General features: G+C 36.3%; 3 protein-coding genes across 5 annotated transcripts; all 3 read right to left on the reverse strand.

Annotated features, from left to right (window-relative positions):
- Positions 1 to 38: 38 nt before the first annotated feature.
- On the reverse strand, positions 39 to 3,164 carry LOC149729088 (gap junction delta-2 protein-like). Its single transcript, XM_089889128.1, has 5 exons — positions 2,993 to 3,164; positions 2,195 to 2,769; positions 1,701 to 1,887; positions 1,222 to 1,372; positions 39 to 945 (listed from the first exon to the last, which is right to left on the reverse strand). The coding sequence occupies exons 1-5, from the start codon at positions 3,134 to 3,136 to the stop codon at positions 680 to 682; spliced, it is 1,323 nt and encodes a 440-aa protein (XP_089745254.1). The 5' UTR covers positions 3,137 to 3,164; the 3' UTR covers positions 39 to 679.
- Positions 3,039 to 15,941, reverse strand: LOC149729089 (protein odr-4 homolog). 2 transcript variants are annotated; one of them, XM_089889127.1, is made up of 11 exons: positions 15,763 to 15,941; positions 15,109 to 15,174; positions 14,621 to 14,746; positions 14,179 to 14,334; positions 13,627 to 13,755; positions 13,162 to 13,344; positions 12,751 to 12,870; positions 12,429 to 12,525; positions 12,004 to 12,116; positions 11,315 to 11,627; positions 3,039 to 3,178 (listed from the first exon to the last, which is right to left on the reverse strand). In XM_089889127.1, the coding sequence occupies exons 1-11, from the start codon at positions 15,856 to 15,858 to the stop codon at positions 3,156 to 3,158; spliced, it is 1,422 nt and encodes a 473-aa protein (XP_089745253.1). In that variant the 5' UTR covers positions 15,859 to 15,941; the 3' UTR covers positions 3,039 to 3,155. The 2 variants fall into 2 exon arrangements, with proteins under 2 accessions (XP_089745253.1, XP_089745252.1); XM_089889126.1 differs by lacking the exon at positions 3,039 to 3,178 and adding an exon at positions 10,825 to 10,979 and having other exon boundaries at positions 15,763 to 15,940.
- A 319-nt stretch (positions 15,942 to 16,260) lies between these two features.
- On the reverse strand, positions 16,261 to 23,589 carry LOC149729090 (carbohydrate sulfotransferase 11-like). 2 transcript variants are annotated; one of them, XM_089889131.1, is made up of 7 exons: positions 20,374 to 23,589; positions 19,467 to 19,538; positions 18,930 to 19,084; positions 18,457 to 18,584; positions 17,937 to 18,137; positions 17,532 to 17,675; positions 16,261 to 17,171 (listed from the first exon to the last, which is right to left on the reverse strand). In XM_089889131.1, exons 1-7 carry the CDS (start codon positions 20,561 to 20,563, stop codon positions 16,841 to 16,843), a joined length of 1,221 nt encoding a protein of 406 aa, XP_089745257.1. In that variant the 5' UTR covers positions 20,564 to 23,589; the 3' UTR covers positions 16,261 to 16,840. The 2 variants fall into 2 exon arrangements, with proteins under 2 accessions (XP_089745257.1, XP_089745256.1); XM_089889130.1 differs by having other exon boundaries at positions 18,930 to 19,090.
- Positions 23,590 to 23,696: the final 107 nt, after the last annotated feature.

Consider the following 23,696-nt stretch of genomic DNA (forward strand, 5'->3'; position numbering starts at 1 on the left):
ATCTTGTTGAAACTTATCTTTTAAACAAAATAAGAGACTTTTGCGCTGCATACTTTTATTGTAACCAAGGCACCGTTTACTTTCACAAAGGTTCATTTATCAGTCGCAAGCAAATTCACAGTGACTTGTGTGTTTAGAATCTTACGTCCAATGTTGTATGTCGTCGGTCTGTTTAATATGGGTTATATATATGTGGCTATGGTGGCGTAAAGTCATGGTTTGTGAAGTCATGGTATGTGAAACCATGGTATGTGAAGCCATGGTTCTGTATGTGCGGTTAAATGTGATTAAAGGTGTTATGTAATGGTACATGCGGCATGTGCTTTGCACCTACAAGCGTTATAGGCGACAGTGCAAAAGTATAACTATACTTTTTCGACTAAAAATATTTAAACACCAAAACTGAATTTTGTGAAACAAAACACAAGGTATTTCTGCTTTTTAAATTTAGACGATTTTTAACACATTCGCCGTTAAAAACGCAAAAGAACTTCGTCCGCGCTATATGTGTCATGATACAGATTCCAAATTGAGATAAATACCCGCTGTGTTTGAAGCGACCTACATAACGTGAAGAGGTGTTAGTAATATAAGAGGCTTGGCCTATTGAAGCTTCGAACGCCTTGCATCCGTCTACGTGGCTACGCGATGGGTTCTTCCTATGACGTCATCAGTGACGTCACACGCTCTCAACGGTCGTGTCGCTGCTTAGACTGTCCAGGCTGAGAGCTCCGGTCATTCCACCGCCGCCATGCATCACTATGATCTCATCCTTGTTTCCCTCCGGTTGTTTTGGTGGGTGGGCAGAGGACGCTTGTAGCAAGGCGAGTCGTCGTCTCTTCTCTTCATACGTCATCTTGTGTCCACGGCAACAGCAAGCATACTTGAACCTTTCCCAACCAAGCGCCCAGAACTCCCCAATGCTTAACACACAAGCAATGGCACCTAAAGATGGATATAAATTATTTAAATATTAAGACATCAGAATTAAGGACATTATTCGAAGATTTTTTAGTTTCGTAACACAAAGAAATAGGACGTTAGTAAAGTTGAGTTTAGTTTTTTAAACTTTTGGTTACAGCTATTTATGACTTACCAAAGTTAACAACGGAACATTCAAATAAACAGTTGTTGATTAATAATCAAATATTCGCGTTGTAATATTACCCAAACCAAACAGAACCAAATAGATGACATATTAATATACAAAGCTTAACTTACCCAAACCAAACATGAGCCACAAAAGACAAGTTTTCTCCATCGGCCTTGACACGAAGCAATCCACGGTTTTGGGGCAAGGCCATCTCTTGCATTCAAACAATTCAGGTACGAACCAACCGTACAAATAATACTGACCAACCAAGAACCCAATCTGTCAAAGTAAACACATTAAGGGTTATATAGTAAGGTGGGGGAAGATGGGACACCTTTAGCACAGAATATCTAAATATACTGATCGTGTTTTAAACACGTTCTATGGGAGTCGTGAAGTTACGAATTTATAATTCTTAGAATGTTCTTTGTGTACTACCAAATTGACGAGAATCTTATATGACGTTGTTATAAGAATATATTTAACGTGAACACCAGGGAATTTTCAGTTAAAAGGTTTTGACTCGACATGAGACAGATCAGAGCAGGCTAAACAACGTTAGATCTTAACCTCCCTTCGAATGTATAACCTGACAAGATGGTCTTACCTCTAGGACAGTTCGAATGACCACGTGCCACCAATACGCTCTATAAAGCTGCGGGTTCTCCAACATTATCTTGTTTTGTTTGTTCGCTTTTATTTCGTCATAATAGTTGGGTTTTCCCCCCACCGATATGTACTCCACCTTGCGCCCTCTGCTGTCCGAATATATCGGGTACGTTTGTTGCCGGGAACTGTAATAAGAAAGAGTTTTAAATAAAAAAAAAAACGATTATAACCAATATAGTGGTGGATGTAGCAGAGAAAATGCGATTTAATAAATTTCAAGATATTTGAATGCTATAGGTGATGCTTCAGGAAAAGTCTTCTTGTTTTATCCTCAGCATAAGATACTGATATCTTTATACGCAAGTCGATTTTACAAAATGTACGAGAACCTGCAAGTATTAGCCAAATATGGTCTATAAGTCGTAGCTTTCCCTTCTATGTATAACCTCAATCATGTGGAATCGCTAAGACTGTATATATATTGAAACTCACGGGTGATCAACGTAGCGCCATTTTCTTCCTATTCTGACGTCATCATTAGACGTATAGTTGTTGTCAGTCGTTGATCCCTTTCGTTTCTCCATCAAATCTTTCTCTTCGTCGTTGCCATGACGACGGTGACGTTTTCGAACGGGTGCGTCATAGTTCCCGCTCTTGATGCGGCGAGAAATTTCGGGTTTTCCGTTCTTGTCAAGTTTTTCGTTATTTTTCGAGTTCAGGCGCTTAACAACGTAAAGAGGTGGGGCGGTGGGGTGGGCGGTGAACGCAGGGGGAGAATCGCCTTTCCTCCTTTTTCCGTTCGCGATTGGACGACCGTATTCAGACCCGCGGTCAATTTCCGAAGCCGTGTCCCAAGTGCGACTCTTGGGCGCTCCTTCTTCCTCGGCGAGGGGGAACTTAACATAAGCGTGGTATATCTTGTGGCTTGCGTAGATGCAGAATAAAACCCCTGGTGAAGATACGACCAAAACCATCAATGACCAGAAACGTAGTTGAGATATCGGGCTAAATGCGTTGAAACAAACGTTCGAACAACCGGGTGATAACGTGTTGCAAACGAAGTGGGACTGTGGGAAAAGTTTGTGTTATAACTTTATAATGTGAAAGTTTGAGCCACAGTAAAAACTGTTGTATTATACAGCAGATTCGTGGTAACATGGGTGTCATCTAATACACCAGACACACATCGTGTATTCAAACACCTCATGCTCACTGTCAACGCTATTTTAGATAAATCGATTCACAATAACGTATATTACACCGCACACATTGCATTATAATACAACACACCTGTTCATCGTGATAGACCATATCTCCTATCCTTGCCACAACCACGATACGGAATATGAACATCATTATAATCCATAGCTTCCCTGGGAAAGTAGAATGAAGTCGAACTTGTTCAAGCAAACTGTGGATAATATGCCACGCCATTTCTCACAACGATTGGTGCCTATAGTTGAGTAAATACTATATCTGTGAAAGAAAGTTGGTTGGTATTTAGTCAATATGGGTCAGGTCGTACAGCGAGGCACGGCAGGGTCATGAGATTCAGGTCTGTCCCATGACCCCAGATATAGGTTGGTGTTATAAGAAGAATGGAAACTGATTTTATCAAGCATGGGAATTGAAACGATAAAAGCCCGAAGTATATACCCATACTTATAATAGAGATATGCACCGTATCTCAAGCATTTACCCTACCATTACAGAATAGAAACGGCGTAGAACCTTTGGGGTCGTAGATATAGATAGGAATATACCAAAAACATAACAAAAAGATACCGAACAGCAGATTTTCTCTCCTACTAAAGGTTTAGCTACGGTCTCTTTACTTTATTTCTAAATCATCCAAGTACGTAAACAGTTATTACATGTCATTTTCCCACAGTGTGGATCTATAGACACACTAAATAAATCTATGCTTTCCTCTAAAACACTCATAGTACAACTGAAGCGGACAACGAACAACTTCAATACGTAGCATCAACTTAAGAATATATACTCAGTTAATCGGCTTAATACAACTCTTGCACAAATACTTCCGCGCAGTTGATGGGACAGTTGTTGTATGCTGACAGTAATAAGTTCAATTAGGGTCCACGGATCCAGGCCACACAGAACAACGCTCAACCAAAAACCGTTGGTGGAAACTTATCCGAAAAAAATGGCGACTTTCCAGCGAAACGTAATTTTTTCTTGACTACGTAATAAAATTATACGTTTCGGGAAAAATACTAATCAATTGTAGCATTACGGAACCGGTTTATGTGGAAAATGTTGTAAAGGCGATTTAAATTATACAAAACTAATTAAGGTCCTTCTATTTCGTTCATAATTACGTGATGTTAAATAATTCTAACATTATTTTGAATAAAAATGAAAAGCCAATAACATTTTGGCGCCTTTTTACCAAACACGCCGGAATTTTAGTTTAAATTTAAACTGCGAATCCCTGCCGTGTTACGTAATAAAGGCCATTGTGAATATGAAAACAGCTTTGTGAGCTAACAATGAAATGTTGTTTTAAACGATAATAATGTATTTCCGAAGTTTTAAAACATGAACAAGATATACCGCTGCTGGTACATAACGTTCATGTGACGTCACGGACGTTGACGTCACAGCCTTAGTATGTTTTCAAGGGCCACAAGTATATAGACGGGTAAACACTTCAGTTTAAAATTGTTTTGAACGTATTTTCACATACAAGACTAGTTTACGTTCGTTTTGATCGAAACGCTTTATATAGGTTTGCACACAGTTTATATAATTCTACACAATTTATTAAAACGTTTAGAAATTCAAAACCACTGCGTTTTCTGGTAATTTTCAAGTTACGGGTTATACATACCACGGCTAGTAGGCCGTGTACATACATGCATTTGAATCCGAGACCGTAATTTATTAAGCTCACACTTTAAGAAGCTTGTCGTAAATAAGCCTAAAGTTGATGATGTTACGAATGTAAAGCTTAAAATAATTTGATTTATTTATTTTTTCGATCACAAAAACGAAGATCATATGAATTTAAACAACGAAGAAACGAAATTAGCAGCAAAACGGTTTGAATTTTCTGCTGCTCTTGCTATAGTTGGTAAAACTAATTAAAAATCTGTTATTTCTTCTTTGCCTTCTACACGATTCATAAATTATATATGGTAGGGTGGGGAAGATGGGATAACTTTTCATAATATGTTTGCTGTTAATCGTATAAAACACGATCAGAATATATGAATATTGTGTGCTAAAGGTGTCCCAACGTCCCCCGGCCACAGTACTCTATTTTTATTATGAACCTATTCCTTTGCCTGCCCTGAACATAAAATTCAACTAATGAACTTAGATCTAGACACCTTGCTTTATATGAACCCAGGATGTTGCGTGTTACGTAGCCAGATGTAAATGTTAAAGGGGAACTTCCATTTAAGATTTATGCAAACAGCAAACACCATTTCACCACAATTTTTACGAGCACACTAAAACAACAGCGATATTAAACATCCCGCTATAGCACATATGCAAATATCCAGGCGTAAATTTTAACTAAGTTTTGCAAAACAAAATGTCAACTTTAAAAAGTGCAGTTCTCAAGACAACAGTAAACAATAAAGAATCCAAATTTTGTGGGCGGGGATTAATTGCTAAGTAAGAAAGAAGGGAGAATCAGAAATGTTTATCCAGGGTAAAATTACCCATTGGATTCAGGACCCGGACCTTACGGTAATAAAATACGAGGAAATTCGATCCTTTATCCCGAAGGAACGCTTTCAAATCTTTAACGGATTTTTCTCCAATAGAAAATCGCGGCAAAAACAAACAAAACTCGATCTCGCCCATAGTTACGTCACAATACCGATATGAAGTGTCATAACCTTATAAAACAATGGCTATAATGTTATATAAAGATCTATTCGACCCTAGAGCGTAGGACGGTGATTATTTTCTTTCTATTCATTCCGTTATCGCTTATACCTCATCTGATGCGATTTATAACCTAACGTCAACCAGCCTGAAGAGCGAACTACTAACCCTGCGCTCAGATTGTGATGAATCTGCCAAATTTTCCTCGAGACGTTAACACGGATTGCAGTCACTACCACCAACTTCACATCGCTGTCTGGGCGAACGCCAGACTTGAGATAAAAGCTATTTGCCCCGACCTCGGTGTCTTATGTGACGTCACGGAGGCTCTGGTCGCTGCGAACAGGTCTGTGATTGTGATGTCATAGCTAAAGGCCAAGTTCAATTGTTCTTGGTTGTCACACGGACAAGAACCATCCACAGAATCTCGATCTAAATTCTGCGGTGATGACAAATATAACTCCGGATAAAAAACTGGAATAGTTAGACAGTGGAAACGTGACCGGGTTTGTTTTACGTAGGTCGCCCCACCCACTGGGTTAGTACTTGCTACAAAAGGAATATGAAAGTGTCTTCTATTAGAAAGCGCAGCCTTTGCGGGGGCGACTGACTTCTGATGCTGTGATAACAGCCGTGAATATAAACCATCGAGGAATTTATAAAAGCGTGGGAGGCACTTGAACTTGTTCGCATGGGACTTAATGCGAATTTCTTGGGAATAAAATTTAATTTGTGCGAAACACTTAATCATCGCTGCCACAAAGGAAAAAACTTTTAAACTGCGGTTAGGGGGACGTGGAATTAGCACTTCGCGGTAAAATGATTGATTACCCGGTACTTATGTTGCTAGGCGATTTTTTCTTACAAATTACTGATTTTGTTGCCATCAAACATTATAAACACATTCAGAGAAACCATGTCAAAGCCATGTTGGCACGGGGGCAAGATAAGCAGCTTTCTGCATAATTTATAAAAGAAAACCTTAAAATACTCTGTCAGCGTGATTTCGTTGAATCGGTAGCACGCCGATTCCTCGGGGACAATCGTATAGTGTGGTATATATACAGTTTATAAAGCCCACAAACTCCACATTATATAAACTTGGCAACTTCTACACCTGTTTACTCTGAGGACTGAGGACCACCGTTGTTCTGAACTTTCCCACACATCATTTCTTCTACATTGTTACTAGTCTACAGGATTGGCGGCGGATTACTGAATTTGCGTTAATTTAATTTAAGCGAGCATTTGCGAAAACCACAACCCGCACTGCTGCGCCGAGCCGACGCTCTCGGATCTAGAACAACACGTTCGCAATACTATTGAAAAAAATGAAATATGTCATATTGATGTATCAGTTAATCAAGCCCACTGCAATATATCAAGTGCAAATATGCTGTCAGGTATTAGCACCTATGAGCGCATAGGTGTAATTATTACGTCACACAGCGATGACAAATGAACGACCGCGACACATTTATCTTACTTAATTCGTCTCTATGGATCAGTTTCACACATCGCCGTTGTAGCGCAACGTTCGGCCGCCGGTGCAAGGCCATAAATCTAAATTAAACGCAAGCCACTATACAGGCTTATCACTCACCATCGGAAAGTCGGTCATTATATTATAGCAGCACCGTAGCGGGAGCATCGGTCACCTAAGCAGGTTCTAATGGGGCGTCATATAAGAATAGTCTTCTTTAATGAAGCGTTTAATAAATCGGTGGTTTCGAAGGCTCGCATTTCGTGTACATCAGTTTTAGATATTTTTCTAATAGGCTCTAAAATTATCTCTTAAAAACAAGTATATATTAGAACTTAAAATTACGACGGACGAATCTTAATCTAAACAACAATAGGACATAACCTATTTGGGACATGAGATAGAAATTTCCCGTACGAAGCAAACGGATAAATAATTCACGCACTCTAATCTAGAATGTGCATTTCTTTCACTGTACTTGCGATTTAGGGAACATAATTTGAGCAGCAGTTCCTTATTTTTCTTTAACAGGAAAATATTTGTCATCTGAGGATTTGTCGTATTATAGACTGACATGTAATACATAGAGATCTAATTTAACCGCACAATCCAGGCTGTTTACATTTTGAAAAGAAACCGTTGGTTGCCGTGGCCGTGTGCGTTAAATATTTAATGCATTCAAGTATACACCAATGCCCTTGTTACGCATTTAAACGGATCTTTTTGTCGCATGCCAACTACTACCGCAACAACTGTATACGACTCTAGTGCTACGTGTACCAAAACTGTATTTAAAAAAACAGAATTTGTCGCAATTTAATTTTTTTACACTGTAATAGTTAATTAAAGCGTTGGATTTACCAAGTTAGGTTTATTTTCTGATCTTGTTTGGAAAATTAACAAAAAACTGCTTAACCCATTAAGATTATAAATTATACATGCGGGTATACCACGTGCCCCTATATATAAGTTACTACCGTGCACAATTTTTAAATTTCTCAAACACGCCTGTATAACTGATATTTAATTGGTGTATATGTTTTCATTTCTACGTGTTTTAATACCTGTCGTTCTGTCACAATTCTTGCCTTATCGTAAATATTAATGTTATTTTTGACATAGTATTTGATGATGGTAAACTTATGTTATGCGTCACATTATAAATAACGACGCCATTTGCAAACAGAATTAATTTTAAAATAATGCAGTTGCTAGGACGTTCATAATATAAATCTATAATCTCTTTTTACACAACTAATGATACCAATCGATTGGTTAAAACAATAAATGATAATACTTTACCGAAAGCGTTGTACAGTGCAGATTTATTCGTCTTTACTACCCATTTGTTCATGTATAATGACTTATATTAGTCCCAATCCCTATATGTAGAGGTAAACAGGAGAAAAGCGTTAAATGCAATATCTCTGAACACAATTACTGAAATTAACCAAAATAGTTCAACGGTAGAGACAAGGTTAAGTAACAGATACAAATTGAAGGTTAAATTGACCTTTACTTTAATCCAGAGGCATGTTGTGCTATAACCGTACAGTGATAGCCAGGTAACAAATATAACTTAATGAATTGGTATATCTATACTGCCAGTGTGACGGAAATATGGATTTAATATAACAAGAGCAGTGGTCTAGACATATGCTTATTCCGAACGCATTACGCGTGTTTTTATTTATGAACATTTATCTCAATTTGTTCTTATCGAATTTCTGGGCAAGCACAATCATATAATAGGCATGTTCGTCATATTTACGCGTAAATATTGCATAAAAGAAAATATTATTAGTTGGTTGCGCTTATTAGACCCCGTATAGTTGCCATTACTATGCGATTTGCAGTACTTTTAACAACATAACTATATAAAAATGGATTAAAATAAGTTTTCCCGCCAAGAAATGTTTTTAAATCTTACAACCAATATGGTGTATCAATATATAGTATGATGTCACAATTGGTAATAGAAAACGAAACAACATCACATAGTGACGTGTGGTAAACAATTTAACCATACACATATGATGGACATTTTAGAACAGAATTGCCTGAGGGCTTACAGTGAGTAAATTCTTACGCCTCCGGAGCGTATTAAGTAATTTAAAGTTGCATAAGGTTTAACATTAACTGTATTCATAGGTTTTAAACAGCTGTTTCAATTATTGGTCACTGCCTTTAATTTAATGAGTTCTGATCTCAACTTGAAACTGTATATAATGTACATCCAGATACAGTGTACTATGCTGGTATACTGTATACGTTAACTGAACTTGGACTTTATTGGATACAAATCCGGTTTGCTGTGTAAACTATGCTAACTGGCTGTCAGTTTTTGAATCCTTATTATAGTAGTTCGAACGGAAACTACCCGTCAGTTATGTCAGCATAAATTTCCACTAACCCGCATATAAACATATGAAGTAATGCAGGCCGCTATCCATTGCAAATCAACACCTCAGTAGGTGAACTCTTACACGCAAGCCGGTAAAGCTATATGCGATTACCAGACGCGCTATAGTCTCCCTTCTAAGTTCACGACGCTCGTGAAAAACGGCTACGTTAATATAGGTGGTGGGAGTTGTGTGGAGAAGACTGCAGCTACCACATTGTCCAAAACACGGAAGTTTATTACACACTGCGGTTATATCAGCGCATGAACAGTTTTGACAAAACCTATAACAGTTTTATGTGTTCTATTGTAAAATAAAGAAGATTGGGTTTGGTTTCTGTATTGAATCAACACAGATAACCAAATGTAACTTTCTCTTTAGCATTGTGAAGATTAAGCCAAGATTAATTTCGTAATACTCCACATAGTATAACCATGGAAACCACAAATTTGAACACAAGTGTTTACTATTCCACTGTATTTCCGTATTATGACGTCACACAACAACTGGATTACAACGAATGTGCGAATCCTGTGGGATTCCAGAATCCCAATGATTGTGACGTAACAGAACGCACTGTGTTTGAAATATTGCTTAACTTGCAATTCTGGAATTACCCGGTAAATTAAAAGGCCAATTGGATAAACAGACTAATTGAAAATGAAATGACTTTAATCGGTGTACTATGATTTAATTTTTTCTTGGGTTTATATTCGCGAACAGTTTATTTAAATAACTGCAATCGTAGGGGTTTCTACATTTACTTGTGTTATAGGACATTAGATACTAATTTGGGAATAGATTGTTTTATTCACAGTGCGACTTAACGATTCTGGCGCCTCGAAAAATAAGTTTTATTGAAATAAATTCCAACAAGAATATGGATAGCTCCTTGCTACCAACTTGTGAACAAATAATTTCACGACTTTAACCACACGCAGCGCTGCGGTGAAACACAGTTGAAACACCTAATTGGCGCTGTAACTAACTGTCTAAAAACCAACAAACCAAAAACGATAACACTTATCCATACACTGCAATAGCTTCAGCAACTCAACTGCGGGCATGGGAGTGGCAACCATAGATAAGTCACTCAAGTTCCCCCCACAAGGATATAAATGACCAACCAACCAAAAGTCATGCCTGCTTATCCACACACTGCAATAGCTTCAGCAACTCGACTGTGGGCATGGGAGTGGCAACCATGGATAAGTCACTCAAGTTCCCACCCACGAGGATATAAATGACCAAACCAACCAAAAGCCATGTCTGCTTATCCACACACTGCAATAGCTTCAGCAACTCGACTGTGGGCATGGGAGTGGCAACCATGAATAAGTCACCCAAGCTCCCAACCATAAGGACAAACTATATCCGTCACAAGTTTAAACTTTATTCTACTTTTGCATGATCACCAGAAAATCAAAATATATTGCACTGTACATTTGTACCACCATTACCTAATCTCTCAGTGATAAATATGACATTAAAAAAGCAACAACAACAGCAACACCTGCAGCAACAAAACCTAAAAACATAAATATCTAATTAAGAAAAGAAACAAATAAACAAAAACAACGTCTATATAGTATCTACAGAAACCTATACAGGTTTTCTAAAGTTAGAAACACAACAACCATTAAGATTAGTTTGTGACCACTGTACATAAAGATCATTTCCTTATTTAGAAAGTTTTATAGGTTTTAAAATGTTTGAAAGATTTCTCAAATTGTGTAGAAGAGAACTTTCAATATTGAACAAACATTTATGAAAGTTTTTTTGTTGTAAAATAAAAGATATTAAATAAAATGTGACAAAAACAGATACAGAATTAACTAAATAGAAACAAATATAATAATTTACCTTTAGTGCTTTGTAATAGGGACACTTCAGCTTCATCGTTAGGACTTTGAGATCCAGTTTGGGACGAAGATTTTTCAACATTCTCCTCTTCATTGGTGGCGGTTGTATCATCTGTTGTATATGTTGGCTGGGTTGTCCCTTGGGTTGGAAGGTCTGTTGTTCTGGTCGGTTCTAGTTGATCAAATGCTTCGGTTAGGTCTTCTGGTGTTTCTTCATTCTCTGGCTCAGCTTGTATACTTTGAATCAAGTTTTCTGGAAACTTCTCAGCTTCAGAGTGAATGAGATCTTCTTTTACATCAGGGCTAAATGTTTCCTGGAAAGTTGTGAATGTAAATTATGGGGATATGTCACATCTAATGCAATTAATAATAATATGCACAGTATAAATATAACCTGGTACACTGTCCACTTATAAAGTTGGTTATTAGTTATTACCCAACACGGATGGTGGTACAGTCATTTGTGTTTTAGAACAATATTTGTTAAGCGACTTGCTTGTTCAATCTACAGCATCAGCAAGCCTATCGCTATCCTAATGACTCTGTTACTTCTGCTACCAGGCATAGTATAAATAATATTTTAGTTGCTCATCCGGTATAAAAACGTATTCTGTTTCAAACGTTCATCTTGCCAACTAAAATATTACCTGTACTTTTGTTTCGTACCATCCAATAAACACAAGTACTCACCCTTATTCTATCCACCCCTTCAGCAATCGGTTCATTTCGGAACAAAAACTCAGAAAACATAAAATTCTCTGATTCTCCTTCAGTAAAAAGTAATCGCTTTGGCAATGCAATGTCTGGAATAATAAAGATATTGACTAATTCATTTGTATACCCCATATTGGTATGTGAAGAATAACCAGAACATTTGGAAACAAGTGCTAAAAAATACCTAACAGACCAACAAACAGTGTATTAAAAGATACATATTTTGTCTAAAATGACATCATCAGTCTCTTATTTATATAAAATCTTATTTCGTTTCATAAGCCCTAGATTAAAGCCAGATTCATGAAAATCAATGATCATCATAGGAAATAAAGGCATTTAATTGTATTTTATAAAAAACCTAAAGTATTCCAAATTTCTAATAAAGTTGGCATACTTACCCATAGTTGGGCAAAGTTTAGTTTTGTGATCTTCCAAGTTTTGCTTCAATAAATTATAACGATGGAACAAATTCTGAATGATGTCGCATTTTAATTGCTGAAAAAGCAAAACATTATAAACATATTTAAAAACTTAATTGCAAATTAAAGAAGTTGTTTTAATTATATTTACTATAATATCATGAAGGCAATTTAAACCAAACCTTTATCCACGAACTGGAATAACTTTAGCAGCTTGACAGTGTGCAGGGGAGTGGCAACGATATTGGTCATAATACCCTACAGTTGTATAAATACAAAGTTTACAAACAAATCACATTACATGAACAGCTTCTTCCACTGTCGTCTTGGACGACGTATACGCCAACCCAGTGATCGTCCCATGAAGATGGACCGAACATTTATGAGATGAAGCTTCAACTTCGTTTATATCTTCATCGCCCTGAATGGGAACAAAATATGTTTCCATGCAAGGGTGTCATGTGTTATGTAGAGAGGGTGGGGTAGTATAATTAAACTATATCCAGTTTTTATGTGAAGAAATAAAATGGTGGTTAAATAAAAAAGAGCTATGTGCAAAGATCATAAGACAAAGATTTTTGTGTTATTTTTTTAACTTTGAATTAACTACCTGATGCATATGTTTGATAGCATATTTTGCAAGTAATGTGCCATATCAGAACAAGTTAAAAACTCAGTAAACCAACTATAACTATTTTATAAACGGTCCAACCTTAAGTGGGAGATACAGTTTGCAGTGAAAAGTTTTTCCCCATTTTGAAGGATTTGTGTTTTTACTTTTTTTCCCTTTCCCTGAGGAAGGTTCAGGATCTAGAACATCTTCATTGTTTCTTATGACATCATTAATACAAACAATTCCGTTTGTGACATCACAACTAAACTCTGATAATGAAGTCTAGAGAAATACACAAACAAACAATTAAAAGTAGACCTGCACCACTTGAAATAAGTTGCATATACACAGATTTTAATGTCACTTTTAAACAAGCCTTTAAACGGCTTATAACAAAAAAATTTCAAGGAATTATAAAAATGTATCCTCACGGCTCCTATAGACCGCTGTTAATTGTTTAAAACCTAATCAAGATATTCAAATATTATGTGCTAAAGGTGTCCCGTCTTTCCCCACCCTACTATATATAAGAAACAATTGTCTTTGTTCCCAAACATTCTGTACCTTCAATTCTTTCATCACTTCAGTTAAAGAATCAACGTAAAATAATTTGTCGAAACAAACTTCGGTTTTCAAAGTGCTCCACCTGGTGGGAGAGTTTACGTATTTCCAATCAGCAGGTTTCGTACCGCTCTAAACATAGAAATAATATTTAAATAAATAGCACCTTGAAAATAGGTTTAATTTAATAATTTATTTAGGTATACCGTATTTATAAAGTAAAACTACCCACACAATTTAAGAAAATATATTCTTAACGTAGTAATATTTAGCAGTATCACGAACACAAGTATTTGAAGTAATATGTTGTTTGGGTAATGAGCACTAACCTGGCCTATATCCAAGGTCGGTCACTGAAGAAACTTACCCACATAAAAGCAAAGTCTAAATGTCACAATAACTCTTATATACATATTTGACATCAATAAAAGTTAATAATCAGATTGAAAAATTAATAAAAAGATTATATTTTAGAAACCATTAAATAAACTACATATTTTATCTGAACACTTTAAGTTATTAGGAAACAATAATCATTGTCAACAAACAGCTCACCCCATTGTCCAACACATCATATTGTTTACAAGACAAAGTTCTCCCACTAGAAACATCAACATGCAGGGCTGTATACGATAAACTTTCTTCTGATGTTAGTTTCAAACCATAACTTGACTTGATTTGGGATAATCTTCGATAAACCGAGTAAATGACCTGAAAATGTTTTGATTGTGGATTTTTTATATGAAACAAGTAAAACAGAAAAGCAGTAAATTAAAATATATTACGCAAAATCAACAACTAAGCTAAATTAGTAAACTATAATGCCCACTGTTGTAACAAATAGCAATAGATTTTGTTTGTTTTATCTGTAATATTGGTAAAACCAAGAAAAAAAGATAGAATAGCGACACAAAACACACTTGAAAATAAAACAACATCTGCAGAACTGATTGGTTTGACAGCGTGAGCACAAAATCCAATTAATTGGCCATCTTACTTTTCTTAATGCTGTAGCTTCCACTGTTTTAGTATCAGCAACAACAAACACGCCAATAACAGTCACCCCTCCAGGCAACATGTGGGAAACATTGACGGCGTGGCTGGCAACCCATTGATCATCTAACTTGAATGAGAAAGTTTACATTTTACATGGGGATGATTTCAAATTAACTAATGTTTTTCACAAACTATTTACTATATGGCTTAACAGAAAATATTAGTTAAGATCTGCTGAGTTTTTTAAAAACTGCTAAAACTTGATAAGTTTTTGGAGAAAGGCTAAATACTATGATGTTTAAATAAGATTAAATTTTACTAACAATTTCCAACATATCTGGCAATAGTTAAAAAAAATAAAACTATATAAGTCTGTAACATATGGATCTAAACAGACATGGTAACATATGGATCTAAACAGACAAACTATATAAGTCTGTAACATATGAAGGTAAACAGACATGGACAAAACAATAATATTATTCAAACTTTAAATGCAGCATCTTTGATTGGACATTTGATCAAATTCACAACGTAATCTTTGGTTTTTGAGGTCTATAAAGATAAAAACACATTATTTATATTATCCTGACTGCATTTTACAGTCTGGCTGAATGATTATAACATTAGTAATAATATTAGTCCGGCGCAGTGCCGTAGTGGTTAGCGCGCCTGCCTGTAACCATTAGGTAATGGGTTCAAGGCTCGTCGCTGCTACCATTGTGGGCGTATGTGTCCTTGGGCAAGACACTTAACGACAATTGCTTCAACCCAGTGGTCACTAATGAGTTGTCCAAATTATCAGCCATACATAAAAAAAGAAAAAATCCAAAAAAAAAATAATCACCCACAAAGTAACATACATGGCAACTCGTAAGCTGGCAAGAGGTGATAAACCCGTGTTATAACGACTGTCGTTTTCCGGCCACGCGAGGATAAAGTAAGTTACATTCATTCATTTATTCATTTATTCATAACTTGTACAATGCAAATTTTTGGTCTCGCTAATACTAATTGCCAAACTGTTTTTTTTTTAAATTGTGCAAGTTTCAATAATTAGCATAACGTTAACGTTAGCGTCAAAAGTTAACAGAAAATACTTCATTGTCGTATTTATTATATATTGTAACAAATGTAACTCACTTTGCCAATTATAATACCGCATGTCGGTTTCCCAGTTTCCACTATTGTGTTGAAGTATTTGGACAAACTAGAATCAACGTTAATTGTCTTTACCATTGTTTAGAGAAGCAAAAAGACTTTTAACAATAACGAAAACAAACAAATCGCGATTAATTGTTTACGTCACAATATGCAACATGTGAAACCATAAACATCGTATAAAATAGTTTTTATTTATGGGGGCGTTAGTTTATTTGCTTTAAAATTTGATATTCAAATATGTACTAAAACTATTTTTATGGAACAAATATTGTATTTAACATGGTAGTCTTCACCTATATTCTATATTCACGGTCCGAGGTATTTCTATGGCTCTGCTCACGGTCAAGCTAATGTATTACTGAAATATTAAATCAAAGAATGTATGAGATAGGCCTACGGTCGAATTCTAAATTCCGGTTTCCATTGCATGCCTAACTGGATAAAGTACCTCACTGATACAGAATATAATGAACAGGCTTTTACTAGAAATGTGTGGTCAATATTTTGCTTTGTTTTGCGACAAAATTTTCAGTGAAGTAAATCATAGAACGTTGGAACACAGTAGAAAGTAGAAGAAAACAGAATCAAATAAAACTTTGACAAAATAAAAAAATAATAGAACAATGGCAACAAATTGTCGCTTGGCGGTCATAAAAAAGCACAGAATAAAATACAAAATACAAATACTCATAGCTAGGTGAAACCTCTATGATGAAACATCGTTTAAATACCGCTGTCAATTGCACTGCGTCATTATATAGTACGTTGTGGGGAAGACGGGACACCTTTGACACATAATAACTAAATATCCTGATCGTGTTTTAAACAATTAAAAACGGTCTATGGGAGCCGTGAGGATAAAATTTTATAAAAAATCGTTAAATGTTTGTTTACTACCAAATTGGAAAAGAAAATAGATTGAAAAGGTGTCCCATCTTCCCCCACCCTACTATAATTCTTTGAATGTTTTTTTGTTTACTACCAAATGGGACGAGAAAATAGAATAAAAAGGTGTCCCATCTTCCCCCACCCTACTATATCTTCAATTGCCATTCTTCTAACGCATCGGAGAATAGCCAAGGATATAAGAGTCATTTTCATACAACCGTTTCAACTTTAACTTAACATTATCATCAATTAAATTCATATGAGAAGCGACCGTATCATCGTTCGTTAGCACTTGGTGTGTTTCTTTTAAACGAATTTGATCCATTACGTCATCATTTCGCTGGACGTATTGAAGCAATTCGTTGGACTCTGTCGCCATCTTGCGGAAGTCGATAACGTAGTCATATTTTAAAGCGCACGGGTTGCAAAGCTCCACCTGGGGGCGCCAGTGGACGTCTAGTTCACCAGGTAAGTTGTATTCGGTAGCTTTAACGATGTGGCTGTATGAAGGCATGGGAGATTACTAAGCGCATACACAGTAAATAATAAACATACACCTGCCCTGGTACAGTGTTGGTGAAAGCTTGCTCAGAGGATAACGACTCGGAGCATGTCACTGCTACCATTGTGGACGTATGTGTCATTGCGCATGAAACTTAACAGCAATTGCTCCACTCAGTGATTCCCCATGAGTTTGTTTAAATTTTCGGCCATGAAAAATTACGTTTTGCGCAAGTATCGTTAAGTGTCTTACCCAAGGAGACATACGTTCACAATGGCAGCAGCGACGAGCCTTGAATGCGTAACCTCTGAGCTAGAGACAGATACGCCAACCACTGTGCTAATAGCAACAAACCAACCTTGTAAATTGTTCAAAAGTAAGATTTCCATGTCTAATCGTCACTAGATACTTTCTTAAACGTTCCTGCATGGTATCGTTCATCGAACGTATCCTGACGTCATTCATTACGTCATCAACACCAACACGACCACGGGCAATATTTCTGTAATTACGTCACAACGTTTAATGTTTACAAAATGATATCGTCAAGAAAATAACTCGTAATAACGTATCGTTATGATGACTTGCCAAGGACAAATATACCGCCAATAGTACCAGTATAGAGACTCGAACCCGATACCCTTTGGTTACAATAGAAGCGCCTACCCACTGGGTCACGGCGCGGGACGAACTAATTATTTCATAATTTTCCCACCCAAGGACACGTCAACAATTATAACCTGACAATCAAATAACGCCTCACCTCATTGGAAGGCGTAAACCTTGCAGTAGCTTTGCAGCTTGAACTTTAGCGTATTGTTTGCCAATCTTTTCTCTATAATTCGGGTTTTTGCTTGTAATGAATTTATTCCTGTAGGCCGAGACCAACCTTTCAAAGGGAGATCTTTTTACGAAGAATTTCGTGTAAGATCGAAGTTTCTCGATCGCCGATTCCTTGCTTACACTGGAAAAGATCAGAACTTGAATGTGGGAAAAATTGAACGTCATAATATATTAACCATTAAGGTTTAATAAGTCAATAAAAACATAAGGGTCTAAAAACCAACATATTTTGTAAGCATGCAAAACATGAACCACTATAGCAGGCGACACAATCAAAATAACGCGTCAATTCTTCATATACTTGCGAGCCAGTGTAATTTAGACTTCAGAGCAATAATTTAAGCCGCGAACGACCGGTTATAAGCTACCTTAATCATTATAGAGCTTTGGCTAAAGGTTAAGACAAGTAATAATTTAAGCCTTATAACACGCAGTTACACCTTGATAATCGTTTCAATCTTCGCGCTGTTAAATCCAGGATTGCCACGTTCAATTTGAAAACTTTTTCTTTGTCATTCTCACAACCATTCAAGTACCACATGATTCTCTTCCACGTTGTACAAGCCGCCTGTTATGAATTGTTGTGAATTTAAGTAATAATAAATTAAAATAACCAAAATGAATTAAAATGGTTGCAAAAGGTTTAACCAATATGTCCTATAACGATCCCGGGTTCGATCTTATGACCCTCGGTTCACAAATTACGTGATTTTTGTAAGTAACAAGCGATCGAAATGTTGTTTAAAACTGTCCTATATGCAGTAAGTGTTACATACGCGTTATACTGATGCAAAAGTATCACTTACGTAACGTTACATGAATACACGTTTACGCTGAACAAATCAATGCATCTCTCTTATGTTTAAATACGCTATTATTGATTTCTATTCTGTCTGAATCGTTGTCAAATTACCTTCGGAACAACACACATGATCAGTTTATGTTCATCGTCGAATACGAACCGGGAAAGATCTATTCTCTTGTTTATATAATGGGACGATTCGCATCGGGATGAAATTTCCTTTAGCCGTGTGATATGAGGCTCTTGTGGTTGGGAAGTTTTCGTATCTGAATCTATACCAGGTTTATATATATGTTCACTGTTTAGTTATAGCATGGGTGTCTTCTTATACACCAAACACATATGATGTATTTATACACCTCGTGCTCACTGTCGAGTTATAACATGGGTGTCTTCTTATACACCAGACACATGGTGTATTCATACACCTCATGTTCACTGTTTAGTTATAACATGGGTATCTTCTTATACACCACACACATATGATGTATTTATACACCTCATGCTCACTGTTGAATTATAACATAAGTGTCTTCTTTTACACCAGACACACATGGTATATTCATACAGCTCACGTACAAGAAAACACACATGTCAACATATCTTCACCCGAACGCGACACTACGTCATAGTGACGTGTTGACATACCCATATTAAGATCGCTGGCGTTCAACCACTTGTTGTAGTAACGAGCTTCGTAACATCTTCGTGACGGCCGTGCTGAAATAACAAACGGCGTATGAATATTCCATGTAGTCCAACCGCGGAGAACAACGAAAATTGGAGGTTATTGGAACCAGAATGTTACAATAGATTGAGCGCAATGTAATAAAGTGTTTGGCTAGTTCTTATTCGGTGGAGAATTTCTAATTAACGTTCTATAAAATAGAACCCATACTGCGCTCTGCGTGTGGGGAAATAGAACCTATAGATGCGTTCTGCGTGTGGTGTTTATATAGTAGGGGGGAGATGGGACACCTTTTCATTCCACTTTTTCGTCCCACTTGGTGGTAAACAAAGATTATTCAAAAAGTAATAAATCTGTATCCTCACGACTTCCATAAACCGTTGTTGCTTGTTTAATACACCATTGAGATATTTGCACATTGTGTTCTTAAGATGTCCCATCTTACCCTACTATACCACATACGGCAATTACCCAATATTTTGGTTTTCTACAATTACGAGTAACTGCATTGGTGTCGTTTTACAATAACGTGTCTCACAGTTACTGCCCATGTACTATTATGGTTCTATTAAGTTTCAATACATGCTCCAACCGTACGTCAATTGAAGTATTAGATAACTTAATTTTTCTCTTCGGTTACAGTAACGAAAGTTAGAATAAAAAGGAAACACGGAAGTAATGGTAAAAATCTACATTCCCAAATGATTTTAGCTTAATATCTCAAGCACTGCACTACGTAATAATAGTGATCGAATATTAATACGGATTTGAATTAGAAAAAAGTTCAAATGGGCGATCTAAATGAAATGTGTTACAACATATTATAGTTTAGGGATTTAACTAGAAGTATTTCTAAGCGTTACTTACTGTAGTTAATTTTAGGTCCAAGGTTCACAACGGATGTTCTATCAGCTTTGTAAATCGTGGTCAATACATTACTTCTAGCCTTGCCCTTATACGCCGTATGTATATTGCTATGGTAAGGTATACGTGCAAGTAGAAGCAAAGCAAAAGTCGCAACAATACACGTCGCCCATACCTTAGACCGCCCTGACATTATCTACCTTCACATGTCTATGAAAGGAAGCAATTTCGCTCAAAGTTACGAACATAAACGTGGTTATGACGTACAATTATGAACGCGCCAGGGGCAATATGACGTCACAATGGTATTTAACAAAACGATGACTAAAAAACAAACAAAACCGCTTCACCGATAACAGGGCGACCGCGCGTTATAACATACCAGCAACTCCCATGCGAATACAGGTTATGCCTGAGTGCCCAACCTGCCACAGTAACAAGTTACAACATAAAGTACTGTGGGGTAAGATGGATATCGTTATCACAATTTAGCAGTCCTGTTTCTTGATCGTATTTTAACAATTAACAACGCTCTTTTCTTTTCATGAGGTTACGGTTATATAATTCTATAAATATTCTTTGTTTATTATTAAATGGGATGATAAAAGTTAATAAAAACATGGACCATCTTACCCCAATCTATTATATAGCAAGCTACACCTCACATAACCAGTAAACCCTTCGCACAAGTTGTCAAACCTCACCACAACATACTAAAGTTAAAACACAGATTACTAACGAGCGAAACGGCTTGGGCAAAAACAGACAGCCTCGGTCCCGAAAACCATGCAAGAAAAACTTGCGCCTCTCTTTAACTGACATAGTTCCCACACCAAGGATGTGAACTGAAACCTCTCACCCTACCACCCTACCACCCTATCAACAAAACTTTAATTTAAACCATTTTTCTATCTATTTATACATGGCCACATTATATAACGGTGTACCCCTTCAACACAGATTATACTTACTTCCCAGTTAAACATTCAAACAGTTATATCTCACTAAACTGCAACCAATGTAGCATATCACTCTAACAAACCAACACAATGATTAAAACCTCTTTAAACATGCATTTGTATACGACAACACAACTCATCTCTATGCTTATAAGCCGCACACTGTCAAGTTTTACGATTGTACTAGTTAGGCCTACGCCCTACTGAAACCAGTAGTTTACTATTCCAATATATTTATACATGAAATCATAAATGGCCGCCCTTTGGATCAATACCCTATTCTCACAGTCTTAACATTTAACTAACTGAACACGCCAAACATCAATTATAAAACAACTCATTCTTGCTATCTATCACCCATAAACATACAACACATACTGTCCGAATATCAAATTGTAAACGAATCCCTCTCAAAACCCAAACGTTCCAGTTCAAGACACGACGTCGTTCCCTTGATACGCGCTGTCTTGTAGAGTGGTGATAATATAAACACTTTACCATCTCAAGCCAGTGTAGCACACGACAATATGACTTAGGCTTATACCAACAATACGTCGTCTCAAAAGAAACATTTGTTGAACGAACTAAACACGATAAAAAGTTCTGAATGTCAAGACTTCGTATTTTATCTGAATAAAAAACTTTCTATTGAGTTTCAGTACAAACATGACAGCCCAAAATTATAATATACGACTTCCATCTCAAATTTTCTACAGCTTTAGTTGTTAAACTAAAATTTTAAAGTCGCATCATACATATATGGACTGTCTTGTCTGTATTAAAACAAGTCAATGTTATTGCAACATACACGTCATACGACGCTGCTGTATATACATAATAACTTAATCAATGACACGCTGTGGTGATATTACATCATATTACACAAGGCGTGTTTGTATTCTTATAAACCGAACCTTCTTAACTTATCAGCCAAAATCCCTTTGTTATTTCACCAACCGTAAAACGAACGCCTCAAATTATTGCGCAATGTTAACTTTAATTAAAATCCAAACGACCTTTCCTCACCTTATGCGTTCAATGCAAACCATGTTTTAATCTTCCTTTCGCCATCGGCTATATATTAAGCTGCTCAACCGTGTGTTTTTATTCGCGCATTGTTTTCTACCCATATAGTAGATCGGGGTAAGATGGGACATGTTTTATTCTCTTTTATCGTCCCATTTGGTAGCAAACAAAATACATTCACACAAATATATAACCGTATTTTTACGATTCTAAAAAAGCTTTGTTAATTGTTAAAAACAAGGTTCTGGAATATGGAACATTACGTTTTCTATAATAACAGCAACCCATCTTACCCCCACAGTAATAAACACCATCAATATTATAGAAAGCTTTTATATATAGTGGGGGAAGATGGGACACCTTTGACACATAATAACCAAATATCCTGATCGTGTTTTAAACAATTAACAACGGTCCATGGGAGCCGTGAGGATAAAGTTTAATAAAAAATCGTTAAATGTTTTTTTACTACCAAATTGGAGGAGAAAATAGATTGAAAAGGTGTCCCATCTTCCCCCACCCTACTATATTATAGAAAGCTTTTATATACTTGTTAATACGTCGAAGCTTTAATGCCGTTATTTCAGCGCTCGCGGCGTTCAATTAATCAAACGTCAAATCGATGGAGAATATTTTACGCTGAGACGAAGCATGCATTATTTATTCGAATAATTTGCGCAGCGCCGCCGGATTACCGTTAATAGCAAGAGGATCTTACTTAATTGAAATAATCCGAGTTGAAACTCGTCGCTGTAACTCTGTTATCAAAACTTTATGGGCGAAAGCAAAATAAGAAGAATTCGAATCAAAACCGCGTTCTCTTGAAAGAATGAATGAAAATATATTTTCGGATTTTGCTTGTCTCTGAAGCGCGTACACTGAAATTCAATTTTATTTTTAAAATCTACTTTACGATATCTATGTTTTATATATTTCTCGACTTGTTTTAAAAGTTAATGTTTCACAGTTATTATGATAATGTTTTGTGCTGGATTTACCAGCCACGTTTTTTATTTGACACTATTCCTCAAGTCCACAGCGTGTTTTAACGTTGTGTGTGTTGTTATAATTCCCATCTCTTCGTTGTTTTAATTAATTTGATTTTCGTCGTCGTCTTTAAAAAGATTTAATTAATGTTAATTACAAAAATTATAAACCCTGAACATTTAAATGTGAAACCGCGGCACACATAAAACATCAATATAACAACTATAAATATACAAGTGAGAGTTTTTACACACGCACCAACAAAATAAACAATTCAAGACCAAGTTTGACGTACCCTATTTTGTTTTGTTGTAACAGCGGTAATTTATGTAAATACGTTGCACAAAAACCAGA

This window comes from Ciona robusta, chromosome 11 (genome assembly GCF_009617815.1).
Source record: "Ciona robusta chromosome 11, ASM961781v2".
NCBI lineage: Eukaryota > Metazoa > Chordata > Ascidiacea > Phlebobranchia > Cionidae > Ciona > Ciona robusta.

What these genes read in the sequence shown, in the direction of transcription:
- LOC149729090 (XM_089889130.1), bottom strand. Translation starts at nt 20,563, where the DNA reads ATGTCAGGGCGGTCTAAGGTATGGGCGACGTGTATTGTTGCGACTTTT. An exon ending in GGTTTACGCCTTCCAATGAG is followed by an intron (nt 17,676 to 17,936) that starts GTGAGGCGTTAT and finishes ACGTAATTACAG; the next exon opens with AAATATTGCCCGTGGTCGTG. An exon ending in ACTTTTGAACAATTTACAAG is followed by an intron (nt 17,172 to 17,531) that starts GTTGGTTTGTTG and finishes GCCTTCATACAG; the next exon opens with CCACATCGTTAAAGCTACCG.
- LOC149729089 (XM_089889126.1), bottom strand. Translation starts at nt 15,858, where the DNA reads ATGGTAAAGACAATTAACGTTGATTCTAGTTTGTCCAAATACTTCAAC. An exon ending in TCAAAGATGCTGCATTTAAA is followed by an intron (nt 14,747 to 15,108) that starts GTTTGAATAATA and finishes TTCTCATTCAAG; the next exon opens with TTAGATGATCAATGGGTTGC. An exon ending in CCTATTACAAAGCACTAAAG is followed by an intron (nt 10,980 to 11,314) that starts GTAAATTATTAT and finishes TTATGTTTTTAG; the next exon opens with GTTTTGTTGCTGCAGGTGTT.
- LOC149729088 (XM_089889128.1), bottom strand. Translation starts at nt 3,136, where the DNA reads ATGGCGTGGCATATTATCCACAGTTTGCTTGAACAAGTTCGACTTCAT. An exon ending in TGGTCTATCACGATGAACAG is followed by an intron (nt 2,770 to 2,992) that starts GTGTGTTGTATT and finishes CTTTTCCCACAG; the next exon opens with TCCCACTTCGTTTGCAACAC. An exon ending in TCATTCGAACTGTCCTAGAG is followed by an intron (nt 1,373 to 1,700) that starts GTAAGACCATCT and finishes TTACTTTGACAG; the next exon opens with ATTGGGTTCTTGGTTGGTCA.